We start from the raw sequence: 27,205 nt of genomic DNA on the forward strand, positions 1-27,205 counted from the left end.
ATTTGCACACATGTACGTAAATTGCACTCACATACACACACATAGTCAAACAAGTTCAGTGTGTGTTCAACAGCCCCCACCCTTTAGGTTGGACACACCTATGTAGTAGCTTTTCCCAATAAATGAGGAGGTGAAGGGGGAGATCGTTAGGGTTACGTGTGGAGAACTGAAACCGAACGCTTCTCCTCGTTCCCTCCTGGTACCGGAATCGAGTCTCCTGTCTCCTCCTTTTGGTTATTCTTGAGTGTCAATTTGGACCAACCTGACACAAGTTAACATGTAAGCCACAAAACGCCCACTAGTTCACTAGTAAGATCATTTTGAGGCTTACTAGTGAACATGTAAGCCACAAAACGGCCACTAGTTCACTAGTAAGATCATTTTGACGCTTACGCGTGAACATGTAAGCCACAAAACGCCCACTAGTTCACTCGTAAGATCATTTTGAGGCTTACTAGTTGACATGCAAGCCGCAAAACGCCCACTAGTTCACTAGTAAGATCATTTTGACGCTTACTCGTGAACATGTAAGCCACAAAACGCCCACTAGTTCACTAGTAAGATCATTTTGAGGCTTACTAGTGAACATGTCAGGCCATAAATGTGCCCACTAGTTCACTAGTAAGATCATTTTGAGGCTTACTGGTTGACATGTAAGCCACAAAATGCCCACTAGTTCACTAGTAAGATCATTTTGAGGCTTACTAGTTGACATGTAAGCCGCAAAAGGCCCACTAGTTCACTAGTAAGATCAATTTGAGGCTTACTAGTGAACATGTAAGCCACAAAACGCCCACTACTTCACTAGTAAGATCATTTTGACGCTTACTAGTGAACATGTAAGGCCATAAACGTGCCCACTAGTTCACTAGTAAGATCATTTTGAGGCTTACTAGTGAACATGTAAGGCCATAAATGTGCCCACTAGTTCACTGGTAAGATCATTTTGAGGCTTACTAGTTGACATGTAAGCCGCAAAACGCCCACTAGTTCACTAGTAAGATCATTTTGACGCTTACTAGTGAACACGTAAGGCCATAAATGTGCCCACTAGTTCACTAGTAAGATCATTTTGAGGCTTATTATTTGACATGTAAGCCACAAAACGCCCACTAGTTCACTAGTAAGATCATTTTGAGGCTTACTAGTGAACATGAAAGCCACAAAACCCCCACTAGTTCACTAGTAAGATCATCTTGAGGCTTACTAGTGAACATGTAAGCCACAAAACGCCCACTAGTTCACTAGTAAGATCATTTTGAGGCTTACTAGTTGACATGTAAGCCACAAAACGCCCCTTAGCTCACTCGTAAGATCATTTTGAGGCTTACTAGTGAACATGTAAGCCACAAAACGCTCACTAGTTCACTAGTAAGGTCATTTTGACGCTTACTCGTGAACATGTAAGCCACAAATTGTCACTAGTTCACTAGTAAGATCATTTTGAGGCTTACTAGTTGACATGTAAGCCACAAAACGCCCACTAGTTCACTAGTAAGATCATTTTGACGCTTACTAGTGAACACGTAAGGCCATAAATGTGCCCACTATTTCACTAGTAAGATCATTTTGAGGCTTACTATTTGACATGTAAGCCACAAAACGCCCTCTAGTTCACTAGTAAGATCATTTTGAGGCTTACTAGTGAACATGTAAGCCACAAAACGCCCACTAGTTCACTAGTAAGATCATTTTGAGCCTTACTAGTGAACATGTAAGCCACAAAACGCCCACTAGTTCACTAGTAAGATCATTTTGAGGCTTACTAGTTGACATGTAAGCCACAAAACGCCCCTTAGCTCACTCGTAAGATCATTTTGAGGCTTACTAGTGAACATGTAAGCCACAAAACGCTCACTGGTTCACTAGTAAGGTCATTTTGACGCTTACTCGTGAACATGTAAGCCACAAATTGTCACTAGTAAGGTCATTTTGACGCTTACTAGTTAACATGTAAGCCACAAAACGCCCACTAGTTCACTAGTAAGACCATTTTGAGGCTTACTTGTTGACATGTAAGCCGCAAAACGCCCACTAGTTCACTCGTAAGATCATTTTGAGGCTTACTAGTTGACATGCAAGCCGCAAAACGCCCACTAGTTCACTAGTAAGATCATTTTGACGCTTACTAGTGAACATGTAAGGCCATAAATGTTCCCACTAGTTCACTAGTAAGATCATTTTGAGGCTTACTAGTTGACATGCAAGCCGCAAAACACCCACTAGTTCACTAGTAAGATCATTTTGACGCTTACTCGTGAACATGTAAGCCACAAAACGCCCACTAGTATACTAGTAAGATCATTTTGAGGCTTACTTGTTGACATGTAAGCCGCAAAACGCCCACTAGTTCACTCGTAAGATCATTTTGAGGCTTACTAGTTGACATGCAAGCCGCAAAACGCCCACTAGTTCACTAGTAAGATCATTTTGACGCTTACTAGTGAACATGTAAGGCCATAAATGTGCCCACTAGTTCACTAGTAAGATCATTTTGAGGCTTACTAGTTGACATGTAAGCCGCAAAACGCCCATTAGTTCACTGGTAAGTAATTAAAAATTATTTACTTTAATTTGTTCTGCCACCAGGTTATTATTTTCAGATCATATGCACAGTTGACGGTATTAAAAAAAAAACAACAACACTGGCATGTGCATGTTCTTTTTGATTAGTGCTAGATTTACATCCCAATAAAATAGCGTAACTTAATACACATTTTGCTTGCATTATAGTTTTATGAAAACAAAAAAAGATGAAAATCTCATCCATCATTGGCCAGAAATGTTTCACTTAAGGTTGACACAAATTCTTTACACTTACCACATCTGAACTTCAGTCTGCAACTTTTTTCTCTCGCGTTCTCAAAACAAAAAAGGAATCCCACATGAGATTTCTTTAAACACCGACCAGCCAAAACATTCCAACAGTTAAAGTTTAATTTTGATTAACACTGTTAGAGAGGTATGATTCTAACAATATGCTCATTATTGTGACACATTATACCAAAGCTGAACCCAATACGTTTGACTCTGCAGTGTTATCAAAACTAGCAACAGCTCTCAGTAGTTGTACACCACGGCAAACTAACAGTGTTCATAATGCTGTAGCCTCTTGGGGTATATATGATGGAAAATAAAGTGCGCTTGGGTACCCGAACGCCATACGCTGCCAAAAATGACATGCGAGGTCAAAATTGGTCAAACATTTTTGCTCCTTTTGTATACACAAAAAACAGTTCTGAACTGCAACGAACAACATGGAAAGTACTGCAAAAGAATCGCAATAAAATGCAGCAATGAAAAAAAAAAGTGAGAAAGCTGTGAATTTTGGATGCACAGTACCTTTTTCACCTGAGATTAGATTTGTTTGTAAAAGGGCAGCAGAGGCAATCAAGTGGCACTTGAAAAAGATTAAATAAAGCACTCGACATGACGGCACGTGTAAGTGAAATATCTATAGTAGATTTGAAAAGTCTACACACACCCATTTCTAAACTTTTTACACAAATAATGTGACACAACTTGTCCAACTCAATGAAAACAAATCTTTAAGATGTGAACTAAAAATAAACAACTGAGAAAATGCGGTGGCAAAAAAACCTTCAAGGTTCTGCTTGGAAGAAGAAGAAAAAAGCCTACTAGAACATTTGAAATGTATCTGGGGTTGATTGGAGGCACATGTTATGGTGGCACGCGTGTGCTGAACTCGGACGCAACTTCAGTTTGGATTTGATTGGTTCAGAAAACTTTATTTATCCCCATGGGGCAATTAGAGTTGTAAATGTTGTAGGTCACATTAATCGTGTAAAAAGTTTTATCTTGGTCATATTTTTTGATATCACAGAAACTAATTGCCATTTGGTTTACATTTGTCGTATTGACCACAATGTTTTCCTAATGGCAAAAACTGGAGTTACAAGATAAAAGCATTTTTTTGTTTGTGGTTGTAGAGACAACCCCCCCCCAAAAAAAACAAAACAAGCAACAACAATTTTTAAAAACAAACAAAAAACAAGTGAATCATATCATGATTTTGTGCTATTGCACCAAGTTCTGCCTCACAATAACACAATCAGCAAACCAACGGCGACCAAAATGCTACCATTGGTACCGCGAGGAAAACTATGTGCAAGTCTGCATGGAAGCCATCTGCTCATGTCAAGTGTACTATAAGGCTTTCATCATCAAATTTTCATTACCCCTCAAACTCAAATAAATCTGAATATCATAGAAAAGTTCATACCAGTAGTTGACCTCAAAAAGTGAAATGTGGCTAGGTATTGATGGAAAATACATTTCAGAAGGCCAACTCCTACCATCTTCATTTCTTGAGATTGTGAATCTCCATTAGCTGTGAAGAACAATCATTGTTATTATGACTGTGTGTATGTAGTTAATCTTCAACTTTTTGAATGGAAGCATGAAAATACTGACATTTACTAAGATGCGCCAATATATGCACTACACACCAAAAGTTAGCTTTCAGTGAGACTTCTGGATTAACCTAAAATGATCTATAACCTTTACAAATGAACTGAGTTTGACCTTTTATTGACTTTTGAATATGCATGTTCAACTGTTCAATGTTTGGGTACTTTTTTCACAACAAAATATCAGCATCTCAACAGTAAATATTATCTTCTGCTGTTCTCCATGAAAGCAGACGGATTATCTTTTTGTTTTTTTCCGAATAAAATATTTTCAAAGACTCACTTTTACTTTAGAAATCAACCATACATCCGTTTTCTTATCTGCTTATCCTCACAAGGGTTGCGGGCGTGCTGGAGCCTATCCCAGCTGTCTTCGGGGAGTAAGCGGGGGACACCCTGAACTGGTTACCAGCCAATCACAGGGCACCCACATTCAAACCTCGGTACAAATTTGGAGTGCCCATTAAACTGTCATGCATGTTTTTAAAATGTGGGAGAAAACCGGAGTACTCGGAGAAAACCCACACAGGCGCGGGGAGAACATGCAAACTCCACACAGGGAGGCTGGGGCTGGAATTGAACCCAGTACCTCTGCACTGTGAGGTCGACGTGCTAACCACTGGACCATCGGGCGCCATTTTAATAGTTGTTTCAATGTAATAAAATAATTTTCACTTTCATAATCACTTGTGCTACATTCTATTTTTGGAAAATCATCATTCATCAACACGTAGTAGGTGTGAGTGTGTACTCATGGTATGACAAAAAGGTACTATGGATCAAATAATTGACAGATTAATCGATTAATAAAACAATCATTAGCTGCAGCCCTAATATAATGTCCGATTGAATTTAACCAGGAAACGTATCGGACCACTCATGGATCAAATGCCCGTTTTGAATTTTTCCTGTTTAGCTCCTTGTAAGAGCAAGTTGTGCAAAAAGTAAGAAAATACGAAACACTTGCACCTATACAGTGGAAAGCTTAGAAAAGGTCATTTCAGCTCACCTGGAAAGGTTAGAGGGCATTTCAGGAGGAATGTGAAATTTCACCCAAAAGCCAAATTACCTTTTTATTGAGAGTGGTGTGTATTGTATATGAGGGCTGACATCAGCTTTGATGTACATGCAAGGAAACATCTGAACAGTAAATCAGTGACTATAAGTCATGGAGAATAATTCTATCTGGATGTGCCGGAAGCACCGGTCATTGTCATTGTCCTTATATGAGTGTGCTGACCCATCACTGCCAGTAGTGTGCATTCAAGCCTGTGTGTGCGTGTGTTTATATGTCTGTGTGTGTCAGCACCAAGGCTCGCGCTGCGCTCGGCCCCGTGCCAAACTGTCTGCCCGCTGCCAGGCGCTCTTCATTAAGGCCAGGGCTTCGCCGCAGTGCTTCTGCACTGACAGCTCGCAAACCTCTCTGTGGGGGAGTGCCACCTGTGGACAGTCAAGACATGCTGGTAAAAGGACACAAGTGCACAAGAGCATCGCCGGTTGGACATCCTAACCAGTCATCCACCCTGCCGCCAATTTAATACAGTCACGTAGAAACAAAAGAACAAACAAAACAAGTACTACTATTTCGTCTACTACTGTGACACAATAACATGCCAGAATATTAGTTATTTTTTCAGAGAGGATATCCCTGCAAGTATTGTCATATAATCTGCACCTCCCATATGTGGAGTTATTTTTGAGTCATTGTTGTTTATGTCTTCTATTCATGTGCCTGTTGCAGAGTTGTTTTTTTCAATCCCATCCTGTGGGCCTCCCTTATAGGAAGGAGCAAAGATTGGAGATTGTTTTTGTCACCCCCCGCCCTTCCTTCTGTTTTTGTTTTTCATCTAATAGAAAATCAGGGGCCGTCTTTGGTGACCTGTCAGCCTTCTCCTTTCTATCTCTCTCTGTTGGTCATTTTTTTTATGTCTCTTGGACAGATTTTAAGTGTGAAGTGAATTTTCGTGGCTGTGTACATGTGCACGTCCAACGACAAATTTGATTCCATTCCGTTAATCTACGTGTGTTGAGCCACCATTTCTGTTTAAACATCCGCTGCTTCCAAAACTATCAACGTGACCGTTAGCATATTAGTGGCGTTTGCAGTTTTGTGTTGTTCTGTTTTTTTGCATGAAGATAAGTGGGCTTTCCTAAGGCAAAGCTATGTGGTTGTTTTGAATACAAGGTGTATTCTTTTATAATAATAATAATACATTTTATTTATAAGCGCCTTTCAAAGCACTCAAGAACACTTTACAACCAAAACAAGAATAAAACCAGAAACAAAATTATAAAGAATAAAAGGAGAGATGAATAGCGATTTTAAATTGTTGATGTTTTAGACAGTAAACCTTGACTGTCGAAAGACATGAAACAGCTTGAAGCCTCTTTTAGATGAATTGCCTAACTGCCAAGCACAGTGAACAACATGTGAAATCCCTATTAAAAAGTAGAACCCTGAACCTCAGAAATGTGAGGCAGATATGCTCACCACTCATCAATGCTTCTGCATGTATAAAAAATATTTAAAACAAATAACAGCTCCTCCAAACCTACCTGGAAGATGCTTCTCCACGCGCTGTCCAAAACTTCCAACAGTCTGTCTCTCTCCTCACACCCGCTGAAATACAAGACCCACGGGGGTAGGAAGCTGTCACGATCTGTAGCAAACTCCTGCCCGTAAAACAAGCAGAAAATGTACAACAGGTGATGAACGCTCCTGCGGGAGGACATATTCAAGGCATTTGATACAGTCATAGACGTTCAAGTTCACTCACAATGACACAGTACTCCACGTTAGCCTCCAGGCTGACGGCCTTCACGTCGCAGATGTCGACGCTGCCCAGCAAGCGGAAGAAGCTTGTCTGGCAGTCCTGATGGCAAGTCAGCAGCTTGCTGTCCGTCACAACCAGACAACACGGGATACACGGGATAGGGGGTGCACCTTGGGGGATGACCTGGAGGAGACCAACTTGTAGATACATCATCCTGGCACTCTGGATGAAGTAAGGCGAACCCCCACAGAGTCATGCTTCTCTATTCACAAAAACACCTATTTGTGTTTTTTGGTAGGTTCTGTGAAACAGCCTAAGATGCTGCCAATGCTAGATAGAATAGTAATTCTATCAAGGACTAGTAAATACTTTTACAACAGTTTTTGGGAGGGTGAAGATGGTTGTCATTCGTGGCAAATAACGGTAAATAACCACACGTAATTACAAAATGTTTGATTGGGTCAAAAAAAGTTCTGTCCTTACTCCTTTGGAAACAGACCGGCAGAGAAGCTGCATCCAATCAGCCATGTCCTGTTCATTGTTGGCACTGAGCTCCAGTGGGGGGCGCTCTGTCAGGATAACTTGAAAGGTATGGGAACGCTCTGTGCTGTTTGAACGACGGCACCCTCCGCAGTATTCCCCCCTGGCATAAGAAGAAGAGACATGGGATACGTGGATAGGGAGCATCAATACCTCCTTTCACCTTGCATTGGCTTAATTTTTTTTTAAAGTTACCCCATAGTGACGGAGAGCACAGGCGTCACATCAGTCCTTTCGGCATAGAGGTACAGAATTCCATTACTAGAAGAAACAAAACAATTAGAATGCTGACAATGCCACATACATTTGTTCAAAAAGAAAAAAAATATTCATGTTCATGTGAAAATGTTTCGGAAATGCTGAGCACATTACAGGATTTTTAATCTACCATTAACTGCTCGGCGGACAGTGCAGGTTGTATGCTTATTGTGTGTACACTTCTATTAAGCAACACCACGCAAAGGAAATACGGGAAATTTCTATATGAACCTGAGGACAAGGTAGCAGCTTTTCCACAGCTCCTTGCCCAGGTATGTGGAGCCAGCCCGGTACTGCATCATCCCTTCCTTCGCGCTGGAAGGTAATTTCAAGTTGGGCAAGGTCGCATCCATAGGATCCTCCCAGTGGACCAGTGAATATAGATGTATCGAAACTTCAGAAACCTAGAGATACACAGAAGCACTGCCTCAGATACACATGAAAGTTGAATATTTATTGAGTATTCATTGAATACTCATGGCAAATGATTCTTACCTCTGCTGAAAAAAATAAATAAATATGTGTCTTAGACAACATGTGAGAGATTACGTTTCATGAGAAATGTACTGTAGTTCATGTCACATAAAGAGCAAGGTCAAATTGTCAAATTACTAAAATTGCGCACCAGTCTTCTAAATGAGTGCATATTTTGATTCCTTGATGAATTTCTTCTCCAACAATAGCTGTTTTGTGAAGACTGAGATATATGGTTCAAAGGTGGGCAGCCACGCACCTTTTTGGCCAACTAATTAAAATTCGGTGGGCCGTAACTCCCAAACCCTTGCTCAGATTGACCTCAAATTTGAAATTTAGTGTTGTGCCTTCACTATCAGCAAGTACAGCAAGTTTCAATAAAATCACAATCCGCTTGGTTCTACCCAATGTGGCATGCCACATCGCCCATTGGAATGATCCAGAAGTTTTCCGCTTGGAGCACAGTACACTAATAGCTTTGTGTTCAACTAAAAACAGTAACAGATTAACATGGCAAGTAGGTAAATTTCCGAGCATATGCTGCACTTTTTCTAACAGTTTTATTTGGTGGTGTGCTGTGAGACTCAAAGGATGGGAAACAATGTTTTGTAACAACAAGAGGCCATTGGCCATTTTAGCACGTCTCACCTCACAGTGAGATTCCTGGGAGACAAATTTGGTGAGAGAGAGTTTTTCCATGGTGGCATCAGTCAGGATGGAAGGATACGGGGGCTCACGGCAACCATTCACCATGGCTGTTTTAAGAACAGACAAGAACCATCTGGAGGCAAAAGGTGTTGAGATTACTGTGGGCAGTCGGCATCGTTAAGAGACGCAGAGACGAATCTACACACACTCACAGAGTCAAGGAGGCATCAGCTGTGTCTAACAGGAACTTCCTTCTTCTATTAGTGCAAACTATGCTCACTGTCTGTTGATCAAGGCCCACCTAAAAACAAAACACCTTGTAAACACAGACAGAGCACTACACAACAGATGCTATAAAGACAAACAGAGATTTCTAGACAGGTCGATATAGCAATGTAGACAGCTAGATGCAGTAGAACAGTTTATCTTTCAATTGAGTTGTATAGGTTATAGAGGTCACATTAAAGGTGGGGAAAAGGGTTTTGAAATTATTTCTCTGTTCTCTGCACTGTAGACATAAACAGATTGCGCTAGAAACCCAAAGATAAGACGGGACTAGTTAAACCTAGGCAGGTAGACAGAAAGACAATGATAAGGCAGGGAAAAGATCTTACTGAGAGATAGTCCAGCTCATTATAAGAAACTGCATCTTCCACCGTGTAAGGCTTCTCTGCTGCACCTGTGCAAAATCATGAAACGTTGTAGTACACCTCAAAGGCGGAGCAGCAAAAGGTAGTACGCAGAACACCTCAGGGGTCACACACTTACTAGGTTTTTCCACACAAAATGTGGGTATTATTAGTACAGAGTGCAGCATATTCTTGCCGACTCACTGACCTTTCCTCAGCAGGTAGATATAACAGTCAGTCAGCAGTAGGTACAGAGGCTGCAGGTCCCCTTCCATATGGCCTGTACTCATTCTCACCATCTACAAAGCAAGATGGAACGTTGTCACACTGGACTGCATCGTTTACACATTGCAGTTTTGTAAACATCAGCAGCTACATATGAACGAACAGCTCAAAAAAACCCAAAAGAAAGCTGTTTCAATCCATGCCATTACTACGCCAATATAGCATTACAATCGGGAAACAATGTTGCCTTGAGATGTATTTACTTCAGAATTTTCCAAGATACAAGCTGTCATAAGACCTTTTTTTTGTCTGAAGATACAATTAAATTTAGAGAATCGGGTGCACATCCGACACCCAGCGTGACATGGCGGCAGCACATTTCGCAACATTCAGCCAACTTTAAATGATAGTATTTTGGTTTTGGTAGCTGGTTTAGACATTAAGATTGTTTGCCAACTGCTAAGGGAGCACACAAACCAAGTACACCACATTAGGTACAGTCACGTTTTGTGCTCCAAGTGATCACTATGGGGAGAACAGTTGTTTTTATACAGAGCAATAATTATGAGTGCAATTTACTTATGATAAGAAAAATCAAAAACATAAATTTCTGGTGTTTTTGGTGGGCTGTAACAAAAAAATTGCATTTCCCCATTTACACATATTTCAATGCGTAAAGATGAACTGAGATGTGAGTGTTTTCAGGAATGAAAGTTGGACCTCAAGGCTGTAAAAATATAATAACATGATCACCCTGAAGAGTTGCTCCTCATTCTCTCTGAATACATGGATCATGAGGAGTAGTAAGTGGTTGTTGTCTACCCTAAAAGACAAAAAGTGGACTTGAAACACATGGTGCCAAATTAGGAAAATCACCAAGAACAGATTGTGGTCTTACTTAAATTCAGCAGGATGAGAACTTTCGGAGGAACTAAGCTTCTCCTCTTGTAGAGGAGTCATTTTACACCCGTCCACATCAAATTCCTCCTCGTTTTTCACGTCAGGCTCCCCTCCTGTTGGCGCTTTTGCCTTTCTTTGATCTTCATGGCCACCTGAAAGTATCTTTGACTGGCAATGCTCTGTAGTGTCATGGTCCCCACCACCTGAGGCAGCAGAGTCTGGATTGTCGGGGGTAAGGCAGAGTACGTTTTGAGCGGCCGGCAGGTGGTCTGGACTTGAGTCCGAGTCAGGAGGCTCACCCCCGCAGTCCTCTCGAAAGGGCTGCTGCGCAGGAGGATCGGGACCCTCCTCGTACTTGGGCGGGTCCCAGACATCCTCGTTAAGTATGTCTATGACATCCCGGAGGGGTTCGCCAACACTATCCATGGAGATGTCTGTCATTTTAGGAAGCCTTAGGAGGGCCTCCTCGCCGTCCTCATTGCTTTTCTCTGCCCCGTCTGTTCCCGCCCCGTCAAGGTGGATTACGGTGCAGTTCAAAGAATCGAAATCCTCTGTGTTTGGGAAGGTGCTGTCGATTTCGATGTGCTCAGATGATAAGGAGTTATGGATGCTGCTTATGGAATTCGTAGAGCTCTTCCCACGCCGTTTTTTGCTTGCTTTCCTTCGTCTTGCCATCCTGGATGTCAAAAGGAATAAGCTGTTCATTTCACTTTTTTCTCTATTTTTTTCCTCTGCGATAGGAATCAGCAGTAGAACAAGAGCTACTTTTGACCTAAAAACACTTTTTGACCCAAAAGTGGATGAAATCCTCCTTTTGTTAAAAGAAATGTGAAGCAGAACAGTGACTTTGAGGTTATTATTTTACGCAAAAGCTATACTGACCTCAAATCCAAAGCAAAGCAACACTATCAAGCAACAGTTACATCGAAGCTAGAATTTCACAGGCAAGCATGTATAAGCACGGTGTTAAGACTGAAAATTACAATATTAAATATAGTTTTAAAAAATAAAACCTCTACCATGTAAAAACTGGGGCCTACGACGCTACAGTATTTCAATGTTGCTACATTTTTTTGAGGTGGTACTTGCTGTAAAAGTTTTGAGAATCACTAATGTAGACAAAAGTAAGAAAGTCAGCAATCTACTTTACCGAATGACTTCCAGCTCGTTGTTGGTGCTCACTGTGTCGTCTGTAGTGCAAGCGCTGTGACACCCGGCCACATGAACCGGCGTGACATCAGCTGAGGTGTTGGTGTCCGAGTCATGATTGAAAGGGTTGTGTCTGGAAGTTGGGCTGGGCGGCGATAGGCGAGCGCCCCCCTTCGCCTTGCCATTGGCGGCAGGTAAGACCACCACGTCACTGATGACGGTCAGAGGATCAGAACCACTGGACCTCGGACAGCTGGCCTGGTCGGTCAGGTCACCTTCTTTTGCGGAAAGTGACATCAAGACAACTGAATTAGGACGAGAAGCATCTTGCATGTTTGCTTTTGGAGTTGTAGAAATACACAACAATTTGAAAATGCTCAGTGTTTTTGTCATAAATGTAGTCGTTATATAACATAATATTGTACCACTATCAGAACTACCAATTACACCGGGCAACACATTTTTACCTTTTTTTGTTTATCAGAGATGCAAGTAAACATTTCTAGATGATTTTGTGGCACACACGGCAAATTCCGTATTGCACAAGCCTTTATAGTTTCAACTTAAAAACGTCTCAGAAATTTGATGTGCTCGAAAAAAACTAAAAATATTTTTTGAAACAGGTGTCAAAAATACATTAAGGACACAAGTAACCATCTCTGATTAAAATTTCCTGTTGACCAGTGTTATCATTTTTCATCAGTAAATGCATTTTCACAGAAACAATTGTAAATTTCTACATCTGCACTCCACACAACACGAGTTAGGGCTTGAAGCATTGTTGATGTTCATCAGCAGGGTCCAAAACATTTAAGACAATACAGTATAGGAAGCCATAAAGTAGTAGCAGACAGGAAGAACTGGCGCAGGCCTAATCTGAGCATTTCTTGAAGACTGCACTGAGTCCCCACATATTCGCATTGCGCATTTGATGATTTGAGTTGAGCTTCAATTCACCAAAATTAGTCCTTCATAGACGTCGTGTGGCATATGTAAGCAATTAAAGTGCAGTTTAAACTTTTTTGGGGGGTGGGGAATTTGTGCTGTCATTGGAACCATAAAATCAGTCAAGCAAATTCAATGCATTTTGACAATATAAAAAATACAGCACAAAAGATATTTATAATTATTGTTTTGCAGCTCGGTGAAAGAGTGATTTACACATTTGTGTTTAAGGGTGTACAGTTTTTACAGTATGTTGCTCACTTTCCTAGCAAGGGTTTAGTCAGGGTATTCAAGTTTCCTCCCACTTTCCAAAAACATGCATGTTGGGTTCATTGAAGAAACGAAATGATCCACTATTCATAATTATGAATGCTTGTTTGTCAATGTGTGCCCTATCATTGGCTGGCTACCTTGACTCTCCCCCAAAGTAGGCTGAGATAAGCTCCAGCTTGATGCTAAGGAGGATAAATGGTAAAGAAAATGCATGGATGGACATTTGTTAACTCCAACCTCTGATCAGATTCTCGGCCAGTGTCACATACAGCATCATACACCAAGAAGAAGCGTACAACAGACAGATTGGACAAGATGAGAACAGTGACAACAGCCGCACTTGTCTCAATGTGCTCAAGAAATAGAAAGATTAGAATGGCATCCCACATAAACTTCATGCATATGATAACAGATGTCAGCAGAGCAATCAATTTAAGGTGCTGGATGATTTTTAAAAAAAAGTCTGTTCAATCGTGTTTACAATAATGAAACCTAATCGCATGTTCAAAGTTGAAGATATTTAATTGTAATTAATTGTGCTTCTCCTTGGGCACTGGAGATAGTATAACACAGTCAGACAGACAACGCTCTCGGTAAGCTGTATGATATTGGTTGGTGAATCTTGGTTGTTTTTTGTTTTTTGGGCAGAGGATAAAAAATATAAGTCTGTTCTGTGGAACGCTGCGTGCTTGCACCTTCAACTATTCCCCAATTTATTTTTCAAATTTAAACAAATATATTTTTCCTTTTTGGGGGGGCACCCATGTTTTTCATGGAAAACAATTATTGGTGGTATATCCCGCTTATTCAAGAATGTTCTTGTTTAAAAATGTATACATTTTTCTATGCAATTAAATCGATGTCAATTATTTGCAGATTGTTGCTATTCAAAGGCTGGCACCTTACAGCTCTGAGACCTCAACTTTGTTTTCGCAAGTCAACGCAAAAGCGCACACTCTCTCTCTCTCACACACACGCACACTTACGCACACACACGCACACACACGCACACAAAAACAATAATGGCCCAACAATGGCTTTTTTCTAATAAAAAGATGTGAGTCATTATCTTACAGCACCACTATAGTCATGAAAACGCAAATGAATATTTTGCAAAGATCAATGATAGCATTTATTTCACTCTGACAAGTAGCCCTCATTTTATGACTACAATTGTTCAACCTATTGAGCCATACAACAAATGTGTTTTGACCTGGCTATAATTACTGTGTACACACTGTGCTATTTTGCAATGTTTATCAAAGGAGTTGCTGCAGTTATGCTGAAGGCCATTCGCAACTCATTTCTCGTGATCAAATGCACTCACACTACTCAAGAGACCACAAGTGAATGTGTCTCCAGAGGAATTACACTGCAGTAAGAAAAATGTTGGTTTCCCACAAGAAAAACAAATTTTGCCTATTATCATGGCAAAACTGCGCACACAACATACATTATGCAAAACAGTCGAAAAGGAAGGACGTAGATTGGCAAGGAGGAAAGGTTTAACCAATGTCCCACCTTCCCAGTCTGCACTTGGCATTGCCTGCAACACGGGGAAGATGTCACCAAAATCATAATCTAAAAAAGGGAGGGATAACATGAACAATTAGAGAGAGCTTCATACAAATAGAAAATAATATGAATTATGGCATGCGAAAAAAAAGTGAATCAATGGAGGGAAAGTAAATAGAAAAGTGGGAAGTCTAACTGTAGACGTCTACATTGTGAACAAGAGTGATGTGTCCATCCGTGATGCTCGTAACTTTCTATTCACGAGTCCTAACGGCAAATCTCAAAAGGGAAATTCAAGATGCGCATTACACTTCCATGAATACGCAGATAACGTTCAGCTCACCTTCACTTGAGGGCGCGATGGCACTGTCATCCCACTCCAGGTTGGTGGAGGTCAGGGAGGTGAAGGAGTTCAGGGATAAACTGTCCGAGCTGGGCAGCCTTTCCTCAAAGTCCAGCAGGTTGTGTGGTTTGTAGTATTCTGGCATGTAGGCGGCCACGTCCAAATAGGGCACATCCTGGAGCATCACAAGGGCATGTCAGAGACGCGTCACGGGTTCATTTGGGAAGGAAATCATAAAAGAGATGCGGACCAGTTCCAGATCGAAACGAATGAACTCCAATCCGGCAACCAGCGTGAGGAAGAGCGTCAGGTGGTCATGGCTGCAGACCAGCGCATTCCTACAACACCAAAGAAATACGATGCACCGATCTTAGCTTTCATTACATTTGAACGCCCTGTAACTTTTGTTTTGTTGTTTTGTTTTGATTTGTTGTCACTCAGTCATGAAGGAGTCGAAGAAGACTTATGAAGTGGGACACGAAACACACACACACACACACACACACACACAAAAGACAGTGTCTGGTTGCAATGGCAACTTTAATATGAATACATCACACCAAGAACTTTGAAAATCTGATGAAGGGTTTCAGGATATCGAGTTTGTTATGTGTCTTGTTTGTGATATTCTCCTTGACCCTTTTGTTTCATTTGCTACTCAGAGAAAAATTGCATTTTCAAATGCAACTATTCGCCCAACACGGTCAAAAAGGCTTGGATAAAAATTTGCAAAAAGTATGGCACAAAATGTACCATGGATGCCTTCAGGGTTAAATGACTTACTTGAAGTAGTACTTCTGCAGCAGTCCTTGGTTCTCTTGGAAGAGGCGGAGGTAGCTTTCTAAAGAGCTCTCGCTCAACGCCAAGTATAACCATGCCCGACCTAATGGCACAGTTACCATAAGGCAGGATTCTAGAAGAGCACACACGAAAGCGTGTGAGGATGCAAGTCACACTCACTTCGACCCAGGTTAGTTGCTATGTGCTGAAGCTCCTCGATCTGGCGGACAGCCTCTTTCCTTGTGAAATGAAGGACAAGAACCCAGTAGCCTAAAGAGATATCCTGCAGCCTGCAGTGGAGAAAACATCATGTTCAAATGTCTGGTGACGCATTGGTGGAAGGTGATCCTTCATAGAGATACGACAACTTTTCTTACCCGTACAAGAGCGCATGGTCAAGGTGCTCGCAGAGCCGCTGCAGAACCCGGTCGTGATTCCTGATGGCTGGAGTCTCATCTTCACATGCTGCAAAGTAACTCTGCAACTGTGGAAACAACACGATGACACGCAAATTGTTACTTTTTATATTGAGAGTTAATCAAAACTTGGGTATAAAAGGAAGTATAATTGATCTCTATTGGGAGACAAATCTCATTTTCATGATATTTGGGCAGCAACGCAGCTCGCTGAATGCAACTAAAAGTTACGGTAATATAACTTGTAATAAATGGTGTCTCGGTTTGACGTTTCAGTCTAGATTGCCTAGACTTGGGTTTTAATTAGAGCTGTCAAACGATTAAAATATTTAATCTAATTAAAAATGCAACTGTCATAATTAACTCAAATGGACTAAAAAATTAATCGTGATTACTCACACATTTTTTATCGTTTCTGAATTTCCTTTTACATTTTTGTCCTATTTTCCCCCATTTTAATGCTCTCATCAACCTGGAATCATGAATCAGTTTTCTATGTGCCAAATGCAAATATTTACTGAAATAACAATTTCGATTTTCAATTTTAGATGAACATTTTTCACTTGGAGCAGTTAATCACACATAATCTCTCACACAATATTACATTCCATCAACAACAGTTAAAGCAATATTTTGCCACACAACAGCTGCTTTAACAGCTTTTTTAATAAAATCAAAACAGAGCAATGTAACATAAAGTGCACATCTAACTAAGGTAAACTAGTACTCAGCCTATAGTAGATTTAAACCGTGGTTGCATACTTCATTTTTCTCCAGTTTACTTTGAACACAGCAGTCTGTTTCTGTATGTTTGTTGAAGAATAACAAGACACCGGACACACACCAGCGTTCATTATGTGCCGCTGTATTCCAAGCTGTATGATACAGAGAGAGAGAAGAACAGATAACTTTGGTCTTGTCAGTGGAGCAATCGGGCAACTTTTTAAAAGTAAACTTTCCATTCATAAACTCTAAGTATCCGTTTTCGCTGTCTCATGCTGCCGTGGCTGGCAAAACAGTCATGGGCGTGGACTTCTGCAGCGCGCTTGTTGTTTTGTTCTGGTATATTTATAGAGCAACGTAAGATCCGCTTGTGACGTGAGCCGCGTTAATCTCGCGAGAAAATTTTTAATCCCGTTAAAATTCATTTAAATTATTCATTCATTCATCTTCCTAACCGCTTGATCCTCACTAGGGTCGCGGGGGGTGCTGGAGCCTATCCCAGCTGTCTCTGGGCAGTAGGCGGGAGACACCCTGAATCGGTTGCCAGCCAATCGCAGGGCACACAGAGACGAACAACCATTCGCACTCACACTCACACCTAGGGACAATTTAGAGTGTTCAATCAGCCTGCCACGCATATTTTTGGAATGTGGGAGGAAACCGGAGCACCCGGAGAAAACCCACGCAGGCCCGGGGAGAACATGCAAACTCCACACAGGGAGGCCGGAGCTGGAATCGAACCCGGTACCTCTGCACTGTGAAGCCGACGTGCTAACCACTGGACTACCGATAAAAACGTGCTAAACTGACAGCTCTAGTTTTAATGCAACTTTTTAAATGGGTTACGTACAGTTGGCAAGGACGACGGAACAAACATTGGCACAAACCATGAAACTAATTTGTATGTGAAAGACCTCAATCTACTAGTGAAGACCAAAGGGAAGGAAAAACATATTTGACAGAAGTAAAGATAAGCGGTGGAAAGTCTGTCAGACTCAGTATTGATCAGAGGCAGTGTTGTGCCTGGACGAATTCAACGAATGAAAGTTCATGGACTCATTCATATTTTGAACAAACATGAACTGGTGGTCACCTGATGATTTGCAATGTTATCAATGTTTTGTTTTAACTCCCTGTGGTTTTGTATGACAAATTGTTGCTTCACGTGCAGCACTTTGTATGCAGTGGTGGTTGTTTTAAAGTGCTCTATAAATAAGTATATAGTTGAGTTGAGTGTTAGGCAGATAGAGGGAAGAAGAGGTGGCGGAAGTGGCAGCTATATTTCCTACATAGGATTTTATTTGTACTTACACATTAAGGACTATACTGTAGTTTTCATTTTAATTCATTAAATCAATAAATAATAATAATAATTTAAAAATTATAAATCAAGTAACAAGCTCTTTCTGAGGCTGGAAAGTGAAAGTTGCAGTTGGCTACGAGGTGAAATGCCAGTTTGAGGCTAATAGATTGCAGCAACATATTGAAATTAAAAATAAAAATAAAAACCTAAAGTTTTTGTTTTTGAAACGGTTGATTTTGTTAAAAACATTGAATCATGATCTATGAACTGAACTACCTCATTTTAAGATTTGTGAACTGAACTACCGGTCGTTTGCATAGAAATTGAACTTTGCAATTGAACAACACTGACTGAAGGCTTTACTCTCAGATTGAGGGGGTACATTACTGGACATGATGCACTTACAGAATCGAACTTGGTCGGATGTGATGGGATAATAGCCTGTACAAAACATTGAAGAATATACAGTGAATAAACATGGTTGAAGGAGGCTAAGTGTGTCCAACATAGCCAACACAAAGCAAGTGTTTCATCCATCTTCCTTCTTCACAAGTCATGAGAACAAGGAGTAAACACAGTGCAATTATATTCACTTTCACTGGGTGTTGCATTGTGTTGGAAATTCTCAATAGAACACATCGACTGAAGATCGATTCCCACATTTGAGGATTTCACGTGAGTGACAAGTAAGACTACTGTGCTCTTAAATTGACAACATTTTCTGTTGCTGGTCCATCTCTCTGGAATGGCCTCCCACTGAACATTCGGCATGCCTACTCGCTGCCCATCTTCAAAACCCTCCTCAAAACTTACTTGTATTCTTTGGCATTCGACTCAGCATGACTTAGACTTGTTCTTGGTTTTACTGTTTTGTGCTTTCTACCGCCTTTATTACCGATTTGTCTTACAGTTTATTGTGCATGTTAAATTGCTCCATGTACAGTAATACTGTTGACTTGACTTGACACATTCAAGCTTCATAGCAATGGTGTTTTTGTTCTGTTTATGTCACAAAGTCAACTGGACATTCACTAAGCCTCAATATTTTCTTTTATAATTCTGCCTTAACAAAGAAAATGTATTCATCGTTTCTATTGCAGCTGTTATGGTACATGTACAATACTGTGCTGCGCTGTGCTTCATGAATCAACCATGTTTCAAATGTATCAAATGCATACCTGTAGTCATAGACACACGTTGGTTCCAAAGCAGGAAACGTAGATTAGAAATGTCTGTGACTCGACGACCATATAAATATGTGACAGGGGTCATGTTTCACCACATCATAACGCTTACGTTATGATGTGGTATGATATCATAAGCTCCTTTGAATCTATCCATCCATTTTCAACACCGCTTATCCTTTGTTGGAGCGTATCAACCAGAAAGCAGACTACACCCTGAACTGGTTACCAGTCAGTAACAGGGCACATACAGGGACAAATGACCATTCACAACCACATCCACACAGTCAATGAGTGGGAACCGATCCCACGCTATCCGCACATAAGTCAGGCGAGTGTCCCACTTCACTATCACCAATTTCTACTTTTAATAAATCCGTTTTAATTTTAAAGCTTTTAAACTTTCAATATCAAATTCATCAAGGAAAAAAACAGACCCATTGTAGCATTGTTTACTTTCTTTCTCATCCGTCATCTGAGCCTTAATTAACTTTAACGTGAAACGCGGCTGTTGTGATTTTGGAGCGGCTGTGCCACAGTTTATTGATTTGAGACATGATTTATTTTAACAGGTTTCCACATACTTCCTGCAAGATGCTGAGGTTCCAAACCAGAGAAACGTTGCCTGTGTGCCGCAGTGCCTCGATGCGGTCATCGTAACTTACTGGAACATGATGCCTACGTATTGTTGATTTTGAGATGACAATAAGTCAGCGAGTGTCAACATTAGCCAAATGATTCCGGATGGGCGCAAGCCTGTTTCACGGGTTGCATCCAATAGCTGACCAAACGTGGGCGCGTTAAAAAACAAAACAAAACGCGTAATGTACGCGTAATGGTCTCTCACCTTTTTGACCGACAAGGAGATGTTTTCCAGAATACGGTCCTTGACTTTGAGTTGATCCATCGCGCGCGGTTCTCTTGTTGCCAACAGCAGCGGCAGCAGACTGAAGCTGTCAGCTGACTTGAGCTGGACCCCCGCGCTGCTAGTTTTGCTAAAGCTAATGGTGCCTTAGCTCGCTAACTTGCCGGTTCTAACTTTGGGCAACACGTTTACCAAAATCTCCAATAAACACATTACGTTAAAACGCTCAGTCAATCCGACGAGCTTTATAATACTATAATGATTTCGTTCCACGAAATATAGCTGAAAAGACACTTATAGCTAAAGACACTTCAGCGAGAAAAAAACTTGGATAACCATTAACGTCAGCATATGCGACTAATTAGCATTTTCTCAAGCAGTTACTTTTATGTATATCGTTCGTCTAATTTTCATTCTCGGCTCGGGCGGCTAATATATGCTAACTTTCTGCACTACACGGTGAATGCTGCATTCGACTAAAATGGGAAGTCAGATTTCCCACTCGGATTGATCCAGTTCCTACCTCAAAGCGTTCGAGGCGAATGTAAACAAAGATGGCTGCTTCCAATAAATTGTTTGTTATTCCGGGTCATCACTCCACATTTTGACCTCCAGCAAACATTTTTTCATAATTTCCTTCATTTGAATAAAATTTCACGAAATAACTGATTGCATGGAGACAACAACATATCTTCACCCAGTCAGTACTAATCACATTGTGTTATACTACTTTATTCGAAATAACGAAACGTAAAAATGGTCATGTTTATAATCTTGCAAATTATATTTTGTCATTCAGTCGGTCCTTCTTCCGTTTTCAGATCCACGACGTCCCTGTTCATAGGGGCGTTCGAATGCCCTTTTTCTTGTCGGATCGGAAAATTCCGATTTACGACTTTTCTCGAATGCAGCAAAACTATTGCATTGCATGTCTCAGGAAATGCTACGACGCTGTGCAAGTCAAAGCGCACTCAGAAAAACACCGCCTTCAAAATAGTAGCATGTTTTTCCACACCTATTTTTTTTTTACTTACTGTCCCTGTATCATTTTTTATATCTATTTCAAGTTTTCCAGGTCAAGGTAATCGGCAAAGGTTGAATTGACACCCGATAATTCACTATTACTAAATATGCTATTGAACATTATGCCAGAAATGTGTTCAAATTGAACATATTTTATTGCAAGTCATCAATTTCTTACTTTTAAAAGACTCCGTTCTAAAATTACAATAAGGAAAAACAATACCGTACATTGTTTAATGGTACGTCTATAGGAAGCACTTGCATGTGAATGATAACTCCCTTCCAAATACACCAGTTAAGTGGATCCAAACGTTCCAGAACAAATTAGATATACAGTATTAGACCTCAAACTACAGGTTTTCCCCTTCAGTGCAGGCCAGACAATCAACTACAACATCTACAGAAGTCATCCTGAATTGTTTACTTGGGATCGAGCCTTTTCTGTTGCTGGTCCCTCTCTCTGGAATGACCTCCCACTGAACATTCGGCAAGCCTCCGCTGCCCATCATCAAAGCCCTCCTCAAAACTCACTTGTATTCTTTGGCATTCGACTCAGCATGACTTAGATTTGTTCTTGGTTTTACTGTTTGATGCTACTGCCTTTATTACCGATTTGTCTTCCTGTTTATTGTGCAGGATAAATTGCTCCATGAACAGCACTTTGTATGCAGCGATGGCTGTTTGAAAGTGCGCTATAAATACTGTTGACCTTTATTCTTGTATGCAAGAGTTGCAATTTAGGCTGCTTCACCATAACGCCATTGGCACCTGACACATTCTGGCTTAGAAGAACATCGCTGTTCTGGAGAAACTTCGCTCCTCACATCACAACCTGCCTGCTGTGACCCCACCACGCCTCCCTTTCTGAAGCTCAAGGGTGCAATCAAGGGGGCCCATTCCGAAACCATGTATGACATTACAATGGCAAGAGACTGATAATTCTCAAAAACCCTTCCATGAGTGCATGACACCATGGCAGAGAAGGCTTAGAATAAGCATTAGACTGGTGTTTGATCCCTGAATCAAAAAATACATTTCAAAGTACCTCAACTTCTTTTCCTTTTTATGACTTGCAGTCTCTTGGTATCCATTCCTATTGCAAACTGCTGATTAAACTGACATTCTGTGCAAGCACAAACTAGACGCGCTGGACATTAAAAAGATCAAACCAAGTTGACAAGGTCTTGAAATATTACCTGAAAACAGAAATTTGACTCTAAAGCGGAATGTCCAACATTTTGTAAGATATGTTCTGAAAGTGACATTTAAAAGTGAATATTTTTTTGAAAAAAAAATTAAAGATGATTTACTCATGCTGTGCATCGTTTAAACTGTAACATGTTGCAAAATCAGACAAAAACAATCTTGGTTGTACCGTTCCATGTGGAATGTCAGTATTTTATTGTTTAAAAAAAAAAGGCGTTAGACAAATTACCAGTTGGCATCTTTTTGTTCAGTGCATGTGTCCACCACATTGTGAAAGGGTCAATTACTTTATACAGAAAATGTTTCACAACCAAATATAAAGTAACATTAACAGATTTCAGATTTTCCACCAGCCACTTACTTGAGTGTCAATAAACTGATTCAAATTTCAAGTTGCTTTTAAAGTTCACTGGTGTCATTTATCGTTTCCTCCGTTCCTCCCAAATTAGTCAGACTTTTCCTTTTCCTTCATGTGCAGGAAGACAATGCTGAAGACAAAGAGTCCTGACATCATGGAGAAGACACTGGCGTAGTACGGAAAGGCAGAGGGGATGAAGCGCTCATATTGCGTATGCTGCAGGGGACGCACTGACACCTATGGTGACAAACACAATAGCAGTGGATGGATATATGATGAATTTATTTATTCCCTTTCCTAAAGGTCACAAGAAGCTGATTTTTTAAAGAGGAACTAGCCTGAGTGGAGGAGTACAGATGGGTGTATCCCAGTCGGTTGTAGTCCACCTTGAATTGGAAAACTCCATACACATCGGGCAACTTGAACTGGACGCTGTATTCCCCATCTTCGAATAAATTAAAATATTTCATTGGTATACTGTACGTTAAGATTTGAAGCAGATAATAGCAACAATGGCGCTTGACTCCATACCATCTTTCTTAAGGTAAGTCCTGACGAAGGGGTCGATTCTCACAAACTCCAGCTGAATATCGTCACCATCAAAAGGAATCCAGCGACCCTCAGACAGCATCTCGATGACAATGCTGTATTCCTGCATACATTTTCCATTATAATTAGAGAATTACTGCCACTTTACACCCCCCCCCCCTTTTTTTTGTTTTTTTTAAACAAGTTTTGAATGTGATCCACTGTGAAACTCACCACAAGGTCGGTGACTGTGTATGCTGCGGGAGGCGTGTCCTCTCCCACAGGATGATGCCTAACTTCACCCACCCGGAGGACGCCAGCCTCTTTAAACACCCAGCGAGACAGAGCCTCAGCCAGTTCCATGTTGCCCGTCTGCTCGTGTCTACAAGGAATGACAACATTATAATTAGATGAAAGAATAACACTGTACGTTGCTCTAGCACAACTGGAGGATCGCAACTGTGACCAGGAGAAATTACAAAGAAACAGGACTGACAGCTGAGATCCAGGTGCGGCTTTCTGCACATCAGAGGTGAAGAAGCCGTCACTAAAGAAGTCCAACGAGCCACTGAAAACCACTCTGGCGTTGTTTCTGGCCTGCAGGCCAGCAATCAGCAGGGTATTCTTGCCCACAGCATGGGGATACTGGAGAAAAGAGCACGAATTAGTGAATCAATTCACTTCCTAGTAAGAAGGAAAACTAACAACATCCATACATGGCTGCATCATTTTGCATTGTTACCTGAGAAATGGGTCTGTCAGGGAAAAATGAATAGGCCGCTGATGAGCCAGTGAGGATGTCAAGAACAAGAGGGTTGTCAGGGTCAGCCACCATGCTGAAAAGGGATTGACATGGCATGTTAGTGACATTTGTCACTACATGCAACACAGAATTTGCTACGTTTTGATTACTATTTGTGCATGTGACACACCATAATGTAGGTGGAACAGACTATTAACCTGTAGCCTCCTGACAACAATAATAGCTTTGTGGCGAATTAAAAAGGCTCAGATTTTCTGATTAAACTGAACAAGATGGCCCTTTCAATCTTACTTACCCAACACCCTTAAACAGCACAGGTTTATTGGCGTCTTTACCAACAATGGTTGCAGCTTTCAGCAGGTTCTCTGGGTCAGCAACAATCAATGTGTGCTGCAAGCAAAAAAGATAACCTTGTGAATAACAATGGGTCAGGGCATGGCATTGGTAAAATTCAATTACCGGTACCTCTCCGGGATCAGACTTGTCGTAGTTGTGATGGTCAATGACGGCCGTCCCCTCCTCATCAAACTCAATGCCACACTCACTCCCCAGTTCCCTTAGTGGGTCACCTGATTAAAAAAGTGGGGGAAAAATAAGATTCAAATATTTTACATATTTTACCTAAGCCAGAGCAGGCAATAGTCAACTTACCTATATCAGAACTGGCAGCAACCAAGACGTTTCCTCCTCCATCAATGAATGAGGTAATGGTCTCCACATTGATATTTCCTCCAAAGTCTGTAGATCGCAAACATAATACTTTGGAATATAGAAGTCAAATGTGACAAGAGAGATATTAAGAAATAAAAGTGCAAAGAGCATACCTTCAACAGACGGTGAAAAAATGATGAGATGGTCGTACAGGAATTGGCCATATTTGATTAGAGAAAGTGAAGGGTCATCGGCAGTCTTGAATGTAAGATCAAAGCCACGATCTGAAAAGTTAGTGTGGGAAAACATAAACTTTAAAGCAATTGTACAGTCAAATTACCTTATCAAAGAACATAGACTGTCACTTAATGACACAACCACACCAACTAAATTTCACAGTCAGATACAGTACCTGAAAAATTACTGCTAGGTAACATCTATATTAGAAAGAATACATTGTCACATAAATCAAATGATTAAAAAGAAAACACTGTCAGAATACAGTACAAGGAAAGCAACTACATTATAAAGATTACACAGTCACTAACGAACTGTATCGTCAAATAACTGCAATACAGAGAGTGCTCAATCGCATAAATTGGCAGAAAAGTCGATACTAAATCATGACAACATGAAATAGACTCCACCATCAAATGAAACAGTCTACAGACACAAAACTACACCGACACCGCAACACAATTACCGGTACAATAAAGAAGACTACATGGGCACATGGCAACAGTGCACAACACTTCCACATAAAGTCAATTTAGTTTAACATCATTCACAACACAATCACATCTGACAACCAATAATGTCACTACGACTACTGTCATTATTTTAACTGATTTGTTGGCAAATACTGGTCGGTTTGTTTTAAATGAGAGATGCAAGAAAACTTGTTCTAATAATAATAATTCATATTATCAGAAAAATACTGTAATATACAATGCAAGACAGAGCTAGGTCTGGCAACGTGAATTTTTCTTAAAGTCACATCTCTAAATTACAACGCATGGTAAAATCCATATTGCGTAGGCTTTTATGGATCAAGCTTTGCAGCGATGTATGGCTGTTTGAAAGTGCTCTATAAATACTGTTGACTTGACTTGACTTTTAAAAAATGAAAACATTTCATCACTGTCGTTACTGAAAAGTAGCTGTCGCTCATCCTTTACGTCAAAATTATACGCCGCCAACAATGACGTAATTAATGCGCGCCAGAGCACACAACGGTTTCATTTGGCAGATCATTGTAGTGTAAAGTCCACTTAATAACCCCCACCCTCCACCCCATAATGATTTTGGAGTACAAAATTAATCAAATTCCTGTTCGTGGTGTGATAATATTGCCCACCACACAGAACGGCTTGAGATGCGGAGCTAGGGTAATGTTAGCCGGCATTAAAGTAAAACAAGAGCTAACTACTCCCGAAATATGCGTTAGCTGAATTATCAACACGGGGAGGATAGAATATTTACAAAAGAATATGATTGCATATTTGACGCTCACCTGACAGACTGCGGAAGAAGATTGAATGTGTGTCCCTGATGTTGACGTTGTCCAGCAGGACCAGCGTCTTGCCGTCAGCCGTAGCACAGTGCAACAAGGAGGCTAATGAAATCAACACAGCAATCCTTTCCAAAACAGTGGACCTACTTTGAACCATCTGTGTTTTTGACAACCTAGAGGCGGTCCGATTTGTCGGCGTGATTGCTACCGACGCGGCCATTATGCTGCTGTGGATGAAAGTCGACGTCAGCGTTCGTGCGGCACTTCACTTTAACCCCGAGAAACAGCCAATTACAGTGGCCTACGCGTCTTCTTTTACTTTTTCATCCACCAATGGGCTAAAAGCAACGTTGTAGTCCACTTCCGTTCTGTCACACCAAACGTCACAAAACAGGGCGTTAGATCCGTAACGCCCTCTCCTTTCTAGCGCAATAAAAAAAAATAATCTGTAGCTTTAAAGATGTCAAAACGTTTCCGAATAGAGCGCAATCTGTGTCAAACTCGTGGCCTGCCCGCGAAAGCTTGCCGAGAATTCTTCACATTAACCAGAAAATAATAGCCACGGACAATTTTGCAACATCATAGATTTGCTACATAACACCGATTGCTGAGAAAAACATGCGGAACGACCTCACACCTCAGTCACACTCCTTTTGTAAACAAACAAAGCGCAGCTCAGCTTCTGACTGGCGAGTTCATGGCTGCCCATGTTTTTTTAATGCTTTTTAAAAGTAGAAGAGGGCAAATGCAACTTCTAGCAGCATCAAAAACACCGAATTTCTCCCGGAA

General features: G+C 40.9%; 3 protein-coding genes across 7 annotated transcripts in view; 1 reads left to right on the forward strand and 2 right to left on the reverse strand.

Moving 5' to 3' along the window:
* Positions 1-27,205, forward strand: part of LOC127596313 (uncharacterized) — a 747,551-nt gene that overhangs the window by 578,562 nt on the left and 141,784 nt on the right. The window lies entirely within an intron of this gene.
* Positions 2,559-21,179, reverse strand: plekhm2 (pleckstrin homology domain containing, family M (with RUN domain) member 2). Of its 3 annotated transcripts, XM_052058585.1 has the most exons (21): positions 20,357-21,179; positions 16,261-16,367; positions 16,064-16,173; positions 15,887-15,986; positions 15,354-15,441; positions 15,104-15,278; positions 14,767-14,826; positions 12,029-12,305; positions 10,877-11,554; positions 10,732-10,801; positions 9,962-10,052; positions 9,739-9,803; positions 9,337-9,425; positions 9,125-9,257; positions 8,234-8,406; positions 7,940-8,005; positions 7,688-7,847; positions 7,208-7,387; positions 6,987-7,103; positions 5,740-5,870; positions 2,559-4,351 (listed from the first exon to the last, which is right to left on the reverse strand). In XM_052058585.1, the coding sequence occupies exons 1-21, from the start codon at positions 20,414-20,416 to the stop codon at positions 4,348-4,350; spliced, it is 2,934 nt and encodes a 977-aa protein (XP_051914545.1). In that variant the 5' UTR covers positions 20,417-21,179; the 3' UTR covers positions 2,559-4,347. The 3 variants fall into 3 exon arrangements, with proteins under 3 accessions (XP_051914545.1, XP_051914544.1, XP_051914546.1); XM_052058584.1 differs by having other exon boundaries at positions 2,559-5,870; positions 20,357-21,178; XM_052058586.1 differs by lacking the exon at positions 14,767-14,826 and having other exon boundaries at positions 2,559-5,870; positions 20,357-21,177.
* On the reverse strand, positions 22,763-26,703 carry ddost (dolichyl-diphosphooligosaccharide--protein glycosyltransferase subunit (non-catalytic)). The gene is made up of 11 exons (XM_052058615.1): positions 26,417-26,703; positions 25,077-25,187; positions 24,904-24,990; positions 24,718-24,821; positions 24,548-24,642; positions 24,232-24,325; positions 23,986-24,134; positions 23,724-23,871; positions 23,493-23,613; positions 23,305-23,406; positions 22,763-23,203 (listed from the first exon to the last, which is right to left on the reverse strand). Exons 1-11 carry the CDS (start codon positions 26,634-26,636, stop codon positions 23,199-23,201), a joined length of 1,236 nt encoding a protein of 411 aa, XP_051914575.1. The 5' UTR covers positions 26,637-26,703; the 3' UTR covers positions 22,763-23,198.

This window comes from Hippocampus zosterae, chromosome 2, assembly GCF_025434085.1.
Source record: "Hippocampus zosterae strain Florida chromosome 2, ASM2543408v3, whole genome shotgun sequence".
NCBI classification, from domain to species: Eukaryota; Metazoa; Chordata; class Actinopteri; order Syngnathiformes; family Syngnathidae; genus Hippocampus; species Hippocampus zosterae.